This window comes from Podarcis vaucheri (genome assembly GCF_965113315.1).
Source record: "Podarcis vaucheri genome assembly, chromosome: Z".
NCBI lineage: Eukaryota > Metazoa > Chordata > Lepidosauria > Squamata > Lacertidae > Podarcis > Podarcis vaucheri.
The window spans coordinates 46,653,902-46,666,445 of record NC_138758.1 but is presented as its reverse complement, the minus strand read 5'-3'; the positions used below and the strand labels follow the sequence as shown (position 1 = coordinate 46,666,445).

The 12,544-nt window shown below is 44.4% G+C and overlaps 1 protein-coding gene across 2 annotated transcripts in view; it reads left to right on the top strand.

Annotated features, from left to right (window-relative positions):
- The window catches only part of BRINP1 (BMP/retinoic acid inducible neural specific 1), a 118,968-nt gene that overhangs the window by 74,285 nt on the left and 32,139 nt on the right, over nt 1-12,544 (top strand). For both annotated transcript variants that reach the window (XM_082208881.1, XM_082208882.1), the window contains exons 4-5: nt 7,426-7,595; nt 10,913-11,018. In XM_082208881.1, the coding sequence (XP_082065007.1) occupies nt 7,426-7,595; nt 10,913-11,018 (276 nt within the window). The remainder of the gene's footprint in view (nt 1-7,425; nt 7,596-10,912; nt 11,019-12,544) is intronic.

The window sequence follows — 12,544 nt, the reverse complement described above, 5'->3', positions numbered from 1 at the left end:
ATCTCAGGGAGGTGGGTGTTGGCGTCAGTGTGCTTCTTCTTCCACTCCCAGGGCCATTTGCAGCAAGCAGTTATAGGAGGCTACTGCTCAGCACCATGGGAATTTTGCAGTGTCCTACAAGGCTTTTCATTTAGAGAAAATGTGGGTTAGAAGTGACATGCTAGAATTTTTTTAAAAAATTATGCATGGAATGGAGAAAGTAGGCAGAAAAAAGTTTTTCTGCTTCTCTTATAACACTGGATTCTGGAAGATTCAGGACAGGCAGAAAGAAAGTACTTCATCACTCAGAGCATAGTTAAACTATGGAACTCACTCCTGCAGGAGATAGTGGTAGCCACCAACTCAAATGGCTTTAAAAGAGATTAGATGGATTCATGGAAGAGAAGGCTATTGATTGATGTGCCACTTTGCTGAGAGATATTGATACTTCTGAATACCAGTTGCTGCAAACCACAGAAGAGGAAAGGGCCCTTGTACTCAAGTCTTGCTTATTGACTTCCCACAGGCATCTGTGTGGTCATTGTGGGAACAATATGCTTCACTAGGTGACCTTATCAAGCAGGTTGTTCTTATGTTCTTAAGTGGTTTGTCTCACTCCAGCCAGCTCATCCTGTGCACATCTACTCAGAAGTAATCTCTGTTGAGTTCAATGGGACTTACTTCCAGGTAAACATGTATAACAAGGCTGGGGAACCTTGCTTAGACTGAGGGCCATATTCACACATGTGCAGCCTTTTGAGGAGCCCTCATGCTGCTGTTGGCAAGGGCCAGATGCAAAAACAAGCAGAACACTGAATCTGACTCTTAACTTTGAACATGAAGTTATATTCCAGCCATGCACAACCCAGAGGTTTCTTCACACATAGAAACACCCCTCTCCATTCATGCAAGCAAGAGGCACTATTGCAGCACAAGGGCACATTCCAGCCATGCAAAAGCACTCAAGGGCGTGGCCTGTGGGAACCAGGTGTGGCCTTTGGAGAGTCCTGAGGGGTAAACAGAGAAGCCTGAGGTTCCTTATCCCTATTGTTTAGATTGTTGCTTCAGGCTTCAATTCAGTTCACACTTGCCTGAGATTAAACTGCACTGAACACAGTGGCACTTTTCTGAACAAACAAGCAGATGATCTGACTGCGTGCCTTGAATTTACATGAGGGAGGGACTAGGGTTTGCTTCTTCATTTCACCTCCTACAACCAGCCAATTTTCTTTCCTTTTCCTTTTTTCCCCCTTTCTTTTTATCTCCCTGGAAATTCCAAATAACACAGACCTTTTGACGGTGAAATATATTTTTAATTTTGTTCAGGCGCGATGGTGAATTATTCACCTTGGCTTGTTCGTGCTCCTGATTTTATGACACAACACTTTAAAATATGCACAGGCTTGTAACGAGAGCTGGCGATGGACAGCGGAGCTAAGCGTTCCATCAGCCCCCAGCACAGAGCGCATGGGGAGGGAGAGCCGCCAGGGAAAGGCGCAAGAGGAATGAAAGATTCGTCTTGATGGCAGTAAAGAGGAGGATGAGGCAAAGGGACCCTCTGGGGAGCATGCATTGTTTATGAGCAGAAGTATTTTCCTATTTGGAGACTTCAGGTTCACTCGCGCACACACACACACACTCTTCCCCAATTCAACCAGAATATTCATACAACCTATCATCTCTTGACATTTGATAGCTCCTCTTTCTCATTGGGATAATGCAGACAACGTACTTACCCCAAAAGAGCTTGAAAACCACAACACTGGAAGGCATTTCAGTGCCAGCTTCTTAGTGCTGATGGGTACTAATGAAGCCCTAAGTGTGCACATTATTCTTTCTTTCTCAAGTCGTAAGTCTTGTGCCATCCTTTGTTAGGGTGTAACATGGGGAGTTGGGTGGTTGAGTGCCCCTCTGTGTCTCATTGCCCTCATTGGTATACGGACCATTGTGCTATGATGGTGCTGTCCAGGAAGATCCAGGTTCAAGTCGCCGCTTGGCTGGGGAGCTCACTGGTTGACCTTGAACCACTCAACCTAACCTACTTCATCGGGTCCTTCTGAGGATAAAATGGGGGTTGAGCCATGTATGCCATCTTGGATGAAAGGTTGGATATAATGTGATGAATAAAGAAACTATTGAAAATTGAAAACCATTTGCCCATTATAAAGGTTCACACCTAGCATGTTCCCTGACCTATTGGCTTTCTATGTACAGAGTGGGGTTTTTGGTTGTGGGGGTGGGGGATGTTGTTTAGAATGTTGGAATATACTCAGTGAGTAATTATTTTTTGTAAACACTATATAGGTCCAACATATTATTACTGTTCATCATGTCAAAGAGAAGTGCAGACTTTGAACACTTTTACCCAACATGAAACTTTTCTGTGTTGATTCTTTTTTGTGTGTGTGTGGAGGGGTGAGGGGGGTGGATTTGGAAGAGCATAGCATCATAGAAATCCTCACCTGCATGCAACCACATGTTGTATGTTGCAACCACACTAGGAAAACTGAAAACACTTTTGTTCACCACTGGAGTACAATAGTACAACTGATCAAATGATTGGAGAAACTCTCTTATGAATAAATGTTATGACATTTGGGGCATTTTAGCTCAGAGGAAAGGTGATTAAGGTGGGGAGACATGTATAAAGACGAAGGGAGGGGAACTGGTGTATAAAATTTGCATGGGGTGGAGCAAGGGGATAGGCGTAGAGGATTTTTTCCCTTTCACATAATGCTAGAAACAAAGTCATGCAATGAAGTGGAACAGTAAGAGAACAAGACAGGTAAAAGGAAGTACTTCTTCACACACCTTAAAGCAAATCCCATAGTACAGTTTTAAAAGGGGATTAAACAAATTCACAAATTCAGTGGCTACTAGCAATGATGACTATACAGTGTCTCCATGTTTCTGAGTACTGGCTGCTGGGAATTACAAGAGGGAGGCAACCATTGTGCTTGTGTTCTGCTTGGGGGGCTTCCCAAAGGCATCTGGCTGTCCACTGTGGGAACAGAGTGCTGGGCTAGATAGGATGTGGTGAGGAACAGGAGCCAAATACAGCCCTCTAAGCCTTTCTGTCTGTCCTTTGGGTCTTCCCCAGTCCACACACCGTTTTCCTAGGCCACACTGGCTGCCAGCCCTGCTTTGTAGCCTTCTTGAACATTTCCCCCTGCCTGGGATGTGTTCTTGCTTGTCAGGGTGGGGTGGGGGTGAGGGTGGGGGGAGGAGAGAGAGAACTAGCCAAATGTAGGTGCATTATTTGTTCCACCTACTTTTTGTCTATGGTCCCACCCACCACTGTCAGGAAGCTTGCCCTGGAGGAAATGTGGGCCTTGGGCTGAAAACGGTCACCACACCTGAGACAGACCTTAGGTCTGATCCAACAGAGATCTTTTAGTGTTCTTAAGTGCTACCGAAAAGAAGTCCCCTCAGAGATAAGAACTAAGTCTCTAAGCTCTACAGTGAGCAATCTCTCCATGTTTTGCTGCCTTTGCATCAAAATGGTGTCCACAGTTGCGACCAAAACAGTAACATTCAGATGGAAGAGGATGGTATCCTCCGACTAGTGGAAATACCAAGATTTGCAAAAGTACAAATGTAGGAACATAAGAAGTGGCCTTATGAGTCATACCATTGGTCCTTCTAGCTTGGTATTGTCTACACTGACTGACAGGCTCTCTAAGATTTCAGGACAGCCCTTCCTAGAGATGCTGAGGCTCTACCACTGAGCTCAACCTGTGGGTGAGTTTTAGCTCAGATCTAATTTATCACACTGAGGATCACTGAGGACCTGCAGATCAACAGACCATTACCTATGACTGACATCTCATCTCTCTGAAACTCATCAGTGAAATAGCTTGCCCTAAACTGGTTTCTGAAGCAGGGAGTCATCTGTCTATCTTGATAACCAGATAAAATTGGGGTGGGAAGGCAGAATGCAAAAGTGATACACTTTCAAGAGCACTTTTGCCCATTCTAATATGCTTCAGATATTGTTGGACTCTAACGCTAAGCAGCCACAGGAAGCATGGTCAACGGTCAGGGATCATAGAATCTTAGAGTTGGAAGGGAACCCAAGGGACATCTAGTCCAACCCCCTGCAATGCAAGAATTTCAGCTAAAGAGTCCATGGCAGATGGCCATCCATCCTCTGTTTAAAAACCTCCAAGGAAGTAGAATCCACCATCTCTCATAGGAGTCTGCGCCACTGCTGAACAGCTCTTACTTTCAGAATGTTTTTCTGAATGTTTAGTCAGAATCCCATTTCTTGACACTTGAAGCCATTGGTTCGAGTCCTGCCCTCCAGAGCAGGAGAAAACAAGCTCCCTTCTCCATGTGACAGCCCTTAATATAGTTGAAGGTGGCTATCATATCCTCCTCTCCTCTCATACACAGCTCCTTCAAGCACTTCTCATAAGGCTTAGTTAACAAAGCCTTGATCATCTTGGTTGCCCTCCTCTGCACCCATTCCAACTTGTCAACATCCTTCTTAAATTGTGGTGCCCAGAATTGAACACAGTATTCCAGGTGTGGTCTGACTAAGGCAGAATAGGATGATAGGAGTTGTAGTTAAAGAATAGCACAGCTTTCCCTCTTCCCCTTCTCTGTCTTATATGTTCACATTCTCCATATCAGGACTCCAGCACCTCATTCTGTTACATGAGTAGACCAGATGCCTATGCAAGTCCAACAGCTCTAGGTTAGATTACTACAACATGTTGCATGTAGGACTGCCTCTGAAGACTGTCCAGAAACTAGAGATGGTGCAGAATTCAGCAGCCTGGTTGCTCACCAGGACAACAAAGAGCATACAAATCCAATCCTGGCCTGACAGCACTGTCTGCTTAATTAGGTTCCAGGCCCAATTCAAAGTGCTGGTTTTGACCTATAAAACCTTAAACAGCTCAGGACCACAATACCTCAAGGACTCTCCTTCTCCCCAACCTGGACCCTCCAATCATCATCAGAGGCCCTTCTTCGTGTGCTTCCTCTGCATAATAAGGTCTGGAGAGCACAGCATTAGAACAGGCCTTTTCTGTGGTGGTTTCCTGTTTGTGGAATGTTCTCCCAAGGGAGCCTCACCTGGCATCTAAAGTTATGTAATATTCTTCTTCCCCCAGACCTTTGGCTAACTAAATAATCTAGGACCTTTAAACTATGGGCAGAGGCAGGAGGGGTGTATTGTTATTGTTTGTTACTATGGTATGGTATTTGGGGGGGTATTGTAAACTGCCCTGTGATTTTCAGATGAAGGGCTTTATAGAAATTTAATAAATAATAATAATAATATTTATGCTGATGATGATGTCAGTCCTCAAGAGAATGTATGGAGTGCCAACACTGGACATCTTCTGTTTGGGCTGATATGAGCTGGGATAACCCTCCAGTGTTTGGTCTGCGACAGCATCTTTGTGTATGCATGTCATAACTTGATGGTAAGCCTGGTTCTCCTGGTCTTCTGGTGGGGCTCAAACCTAATCAGAAAATCAAGGAATGTAGAAATGTGCACAGCCATGGTCTTCTCCTCTGTTGCCACCTGCTTCACACCTGAGTTCTGGAAACACCCAGAGTCCAGTCCCTGATGTAGACCAATGGACTAAATTAGAGCTTGTGTTAATTGTGTGGATGCAATTAATGTGCTTTTTTCTTTCCTTGTGCAGATAGTGGCTGAAGGGAAGCCTGAGCAACCACGGGACCATGGATGTGTGTGTGTGTAGAGGGTCATTTTTCAGCCAAAATAAGACTCCCCTTAGTAGCTTAGAAGAATCAGTAATAATATGGTCACAGCATTTAGGCTCATGCTCTAAAAGACATGACAGAAAAGGAAGGGGAGATTGGGAGGGAGAAGGAAAAACAACCACATTAAGGTCTCTTCCAGCCTGTTGCTATTTTCAAGTGGTATTTAATCACAAAATGGGATTTAATCACAAATCCAAGTTGCACAATTATAGGTGTTTGGGAGGTCTTGTGCAACAACCATACTTTTCCAAAAGATTAGACTTCTGGGGATAAGGAGAGCGGCTGGAAAATGCACTGAGAAGTGTGGGACAACACTTGCTTTGATGCAACATCATCCAACCTCCCTGTATACAGATAAGAAAGAAAAGTAATTAAATCGCCAACACCATCTAATCTCCTTGAATGGATGAAAGTTCAATAAACAGGACACCTGGAAGCATCTTAAAACACTAGCTCTTAATTGCAGAAGTCTTCGAATTGTTCTTTAAGTTTCCATGGTCATGGCAAATATCACCTCTCTGAGGCTGCTACTTGCATATCAAGGAAACCTCTTTATTGGCAGCAACAAAGGCTTCCCAGAAGCAGAAAGTGTGCAACAAGATTAGGGAGGTCTCATTTGCTGCAGTATGTCTGGCCCTCCCAGCCTAATTCTGATCTGCCCCAGTGCCAATCCCTTTGTCCCAGTGCCAGTAAAAGGCCCTGTCCTCTTTTTGTTTCTATAAAAGAAGTAGAAGTAAAGAGAGAATGTGCTAGGTAGTTCCTTGGAATGCATCTGCTTGAGGATGGAGTGGGCAGAGCTGAAAGCTAATTTTCAGGGAATGCCCTGAAGGGAAGATGACTTTGAACACTGCGTCTGCTTAATAAATGAGAAATTAGGACTTAATAATGCAGAAAAAATCTATTAACCCTTCTTGATTACTGTTGCTGGCTCTTTCCAGGGAGGTGATGTGTTGCTCTTTTCCTCCCTTCCTCGAACATATCCACCCATGCTTTTTGCAGGTGAAAATGGGCATGCTCACAATTGTGACACCACTTCTTTCATCCCAGTGACTGCTACTCCATAGTAGCTCTGTGCATGTTGCCTCCCCCCATTTGATTTAGGACCTGATTTGGTGCTTCAGAGCAGCCGTGATCTGACCTGGGATGGTTTGGGGTACACTTGGCATCAGAACTATATGAGGAAATAGGCGTGCATATGTATAACTTAAGTTTGGAAAAAATCTCTCTCTGTGTGTGTGTATGTTGCCAAGACAACACTCCTAGCCCTAATTGTGCTATTGTTCTGCAGACACTGTGTCAATGTTGTCAAGCACATATAAATACTAGAAGCCTTTACTTTTTAAAGAGAAGCAGAGATCCTCCATGTCTCCTTCGTCAGGTTTCACAAAATCCCATGCACTTTCCACATCACCCTAGATTCTTCCTAGTGTCCAAAATGATGCTTTCGTTGCTTATGGTTTAAAACAGCATTGATGAAGAGAGTGTAAAATGGCAGATTTGCACTGAGATGTGAAGCTTTCCTTATGGTTCTTTTTCATACTTTGGGTGTCAGTGATGTGGTAACACTTTTACACCTTCTCCTTCTCATCACTGTGATTCTTCTCCTTCTCACCAACCTCTTCTTTCTCCTTCCTCCTCCTTTCTTATTCCTCCTCCTTCATCCCCCTCCTCTCCCTCGCATTCATGCTTTCTTCTTTTCCCTGCTAGGAGAGGAGGCTTTGACCATGTACATGGATAAAAGCCGACTCGATCGAAAGTCGGGCAATGCGTCTCAAAGTGTCGAGTCCCTTCACCAGCTCGCCTCCTCCTATTTCTTGGACCGGGATGGAACTATGAGGCGCCTTCATGAGATCCAGATCTCTACCGGAGCAATCAAGGTATGCCTTTGGTTGCATGTGTTCACTGAGCCTGAGGAAACTGGATTTAAAGAGAGTGAGGGTACTGATGTTGTGATGGAAAGGAACAGCATCACAGCATTTAGGAGGCATTTTGTTGCAGGTAAGGATTGGGGAGAATTTTGATTCAGTTTGTCTTTAAAGCTGAAACTACTTGACTTTCTCTTCCTCAAACGATAAATGATATTAAACACACATATCCTTTGAAATTCTTTCTTCTCTTAAATTTGTGATGCACTTCCCTAACTAAATAATGTGTGCAAAAAATGTATTAGCTATTAGAAAGTGTGCATATACATTATAATTTGAATGCAAGGAGAAATGTGCATGATTTTTATTAATTAAATTTATACACCACCCTTTATCCAAAGATCACTGGGCAGTTCACTGTATAGAAACACAAAATATATAAAACAGCTGCCACAGCAGCAACAAAACAAAATCCCCCCCCCAAAAAAAAACATTTTAAAAGCCATAGATTATTTAATTAGCCAAAGGCCTGGGAGAAGTGGAATATTACATAACTTTAGATGCCAGGTGAGCCCCCCCCCCCCCGGGACAGCATTCCACAAAGAGGAAGCCACCACAGAAAAGGCTTGTTCTCATGTTGTCACCCTCTCGTGGAGGAGGCATTAAGAAGAAGGGCTTTAGATAATGTTCAGGGTCCAGGTCAGTACATGTTATGTTGCTGATGAAATGTCATGAGGACTTTTCATATATAAAGAATTGAGAACTGGTGCAGAAATGTAAATAGCTGAACTTGAGATTGGAAAAATGAGAAATTGAGGGAAAGGGTTTATTGTGCATAATAAACAAAAAAGCAGAGTTGACCAATGAAAGTGTTAGGAGGAGGAGGGTGGAAAATGCCCACTCCTTTGAACATAAGGTGTTGCTGCTGATGATGTGTTTGTTCCAAATGCTGTTCTTCCAAAGGGTTGCTGTGCAGCACCAGTTCAAAACATTTGGAAGGAGTAGGTAGGAGTCTTGAGAAGCTCCACCACCACCACCACAGGCAAGGCAAAAATAAGAATAAGGAAAAAAGGAACTGTTGCCACTATCATCGCCAATTAGAGCACAACACCCATTTTCTTTTCTTTCTCTTTTTAAAGCACTTTGCTTCCTCCCAAAAACCAGCCCCTGCAAACACAGGTGCCCAAACCCACAAAAGTTAAGCCAACAGTTTTCTTCTCAGAAGGAAACAAAGCCTTATGAAGAATGGTTGAGGAGTTGGGTATGTATAGCCTGGAGGAGAGGAGATTGAGAGGGGATGTGATAGTCATCTTCAAATACCTAAAGGGCTGTCAACCTGAAGATGGAGTAGGCTTGTCTTCTCTTGCTCCAGAGGGTACGACTCAGACCAATGGATTCAAATGATGAGAAAGGAAATTCTAACTATACATTAGGAAGAACTGGCTGACAGTAAGAATGGCAGTGGAATGGACTACCTCAGAAAATGATGGGCTCTTATTTATTGGAGGTTTTGAAACAGAGGTTGGACGGCCATCTGCCAGGAATTCAGATGTGATGACTGCATTTCAGGGGGTTGGACTAGATGTCACCTGGGGATCCCTGTCACACTTTTAGCCTTTTAAAAAAATGTGCTGGTAATGCATACCCTTGAGTACCCCCAGAAAAAAAACCCCGCTGGCTGTTGCCCATAGGGTATGGAAGAGCAGAAGGCAGGAAGGCCCACAGTTGGTGGAACCAGAGTCACTGATAGGCAGAGCCAACTAATTCACCTTTTGTCCCCATCCTCGTTCTTGCTGAGTTCCACAAGGGATTTAGGGGGACAAGGAGGTGCCACCCTACCCCCCCCCCGGATTGGTTGTAAGCAGACAGGCAGGTGTGGACTAGTTGGCAGTGCCCTATCTGCCCTAACGAACCAGCCCCTGCAGCTTCTGAGTATGTCAAGTTCAGCTCTAGTCAACACCTCACAAAACCCAACCAGGCAAATCACCACAGAAGCTGCTGAAGCGATAGGAGGTGGAGAGGAGCGTCTTTGCACACACACACACACAGAGAGGAGCTCACACAATGGTAACTGTTGTTTCTGTCCAGCCTTTTATGCTGCACAATTTAGCTTGGAAGTCTTTTCACAGGCTCTCAGGTGTATCAGCAACAAGAGCTGACAATAGGACTGGACAATACTTTTCCAGATACAGGTGGTCAGGGATGCAGTACAAGGCACAGGAGAGTAGCAGCAGAGGGGCACTGACAAAAGAAGCAGAAATGGGCCTTCAGACAAAGACCTTTTCAATCTGTGAAAGCAATCTACTGATACTGGGTGAATGGAGCAGGGGGGCGGGGAGAAAATAAGTCACATTCCCCAAGCAAAGGTCTAATTAAGCTATTACAGGCTGCAATTCTCCCCTCCCCCAAAAAAACCCCCACCACTGGAAGTTACTTTGCAATTTTATTGCATTTATATCCTACCTTTTCTCTGAGAAGTTCAAGGTGGTGCACATGGTTCTCTGCCTTCTCATTTATTCCCCACAACAACCCTGTGAGCATCCCAACCCACACCCAGACCAACCCAGACCTGAACCAACAAGGACAAGTGACTGGGTTTTAATTCTTTGCTGGCAAAGCACTCAGTTACATTGGCTCCCAACATGCAAGTGTTATACAACATTCTCCGCTAGCTAGCTGCCAGGGCACACTTTGAGGGTTCCTCCTCAACAGCTGTTCTGACTAGTCTCATCACTTTAAGCTCCTCCTCAAGTGTGGAAGCAATGGGGAAGAGGAATTCCCCAGGGGATTCTGGAAACATGACCCCCTCATAGAGAAATTCATGGTGTGTAGAAAGTGGACAGGAAAAAAGTTTTCCTCCCTCCCATATAACATGAGCTGAATGAATTTTGTGAAATTTAGGACTCTTAAATGAAAGAACTTCACAGAGGGCAGAGTTAAACTGTGGCATCCTCTCCTACATGTGGCAGTGATAGCCACCAACTTGGAAGGCTTTAAAAGAAGATAAGGCAAATTATTTGAGTAAAAAAAATTATTGATGGGTACAAGCCACCATGGCAAGGCTCTCCCTTCACAACTGGAGGCACTAAATGCCTCTGAATACCAGTTTCTTAGAATCACAAATGTGGAGACAACACTTGCCCTCAAGTAATGCATGAGGACTTCCATTAGGTATGCATTTGGCCATCATGAGAACAGAGTGGTAGACCGTATGGGCCTTCTGTTCTGATCCAACAGGCTCTACTTACATACCATTCCCTAGTCTTTACATACTGTTGGCAAAGGAAATGATTTTGCTTGCTTTCTTTTTAAAATCTCTGCTGCTTTAGGTAACCGAAACACGGACAGGCCCATTGGGCTGTAACAGTTACGACAATCTGGACTCTGTGAGTTCTGTCCTTCTGCAAAGCGCTGAGAGCAAACTCCACTTACAAGGTAAGGGAAGAAAGGAGTTAGACTTACTGGCGTCAGTTCCTCTGATCTCCATTCCATTCTCTCTCTGGGATGTTCCATGACCTTTTCCTGAAGTTTTGTAGCATTGATTGAAAATTCCCCACCCTGAATTCACTGCCCTGTTCACATGGAGTAAAAGGGCAATGTCAGTGATATTTTTGCAGGTATTCACCACATTTTTCAGGGGGGCCTCAGGTGGAAAAGCTGTGATTTTTTTTGTTTGTTTCTTTCTTAAAACTTTGACTGCATATACCCTATACATTTAAGGCACCCCTTTAAAAAAAAGTTCACCAGAACTGTAATTTGCCAAGGGTGCTGGGAATTGTGGCCCACGCATTCTGTGAACCCAAATAATCTGAACTAGGAACCTTTAAGCCCAGCCATATTCTGTTTCTTCTTCTTCTTCTTCTTCTTCTTCTTCTTCTTCTTCTTCTTCTTCTTCTTCTTCTTTTTTTTTTTTTTGCTGATGCATGTTTCTGGTCCTTGTGATAATATAAGGAAAGTTGTGGATGGAATCACTCTCCTCAGTGGTCAATGAATGCAAAGGCAGTGGGACAACTGACACCTAACATGATCTTAGTTTGAAATGTTCGGTTTAGGGTGCAATCCAAACTATCTTTGTGCTGGGCTTGGTTGGTGGTGGTGGATTGGGCCAAGGTGCCCTTCCATCCATTTCTGCTGACCTCTGTCTTTGAAATGATGCCACCATCACTTCACTAATGTGGAGCTCCTCCTTCCACCTGCCTAATATGTAGGCCGGTGGAAGGGCCACTGGCTGGTTCCCCAGCAGCAAGAGTCCATGGAAACTCTTGAAACAGAGCATTCTGGCAAGGGGTTGAACAAGCTCAAGATCCACTAGATTCTGAGCTAACCCCATTGACATAAGATGGTGGCCTTTATGTGCAGTGATCTGCCTGCCCTGCATTGCCCTGGAGTCAAGCCAGCATTGCCAATGGTCAGGGATGATGGGATTTTGCATCCAACAACCTGGAGGGTACAGGTTCTCTGTCCTGGACTATAATAATGACAACATTCCCAGCCAAAGGTTCCAGCCAGAAGCATCCGAAGTTTGGTGATATCCAGTGTGGGGTTTTATATCTGAGGGTACTCTCTGCAAAATAAATTAAATGAGCCTGATTGACTCAGTCAATGAGATTAAGGGGAGGGGGTGTGAAAAAACAACACTGAAGCATTCAGTGAGGATGGTGGTGATTTAAAGTCAGGAGTGGGGCTCCTGTGGCCTTCCAGCTGTTGTTGGGTTCCATCTCCTTTCAACCCCAGCAAGCATAGCTAAAAGCTCAGGATTATGGGGACTGTAGCCCAACTCTGATGTCATCTTCCAATTGCGACCACAGATACACTGAAGCACAGATTGGCTAAAGCCTGAATGAATCTACTATAAAAGATCCCTTGCCAGTGGTTGCCACCCCTGCCACATATGTTAGAGCTGAGAAGGCATTCTGTTTGAGATCCTGGGAGACTATTGCTCCTCAGAGTAGCAGGAGAAA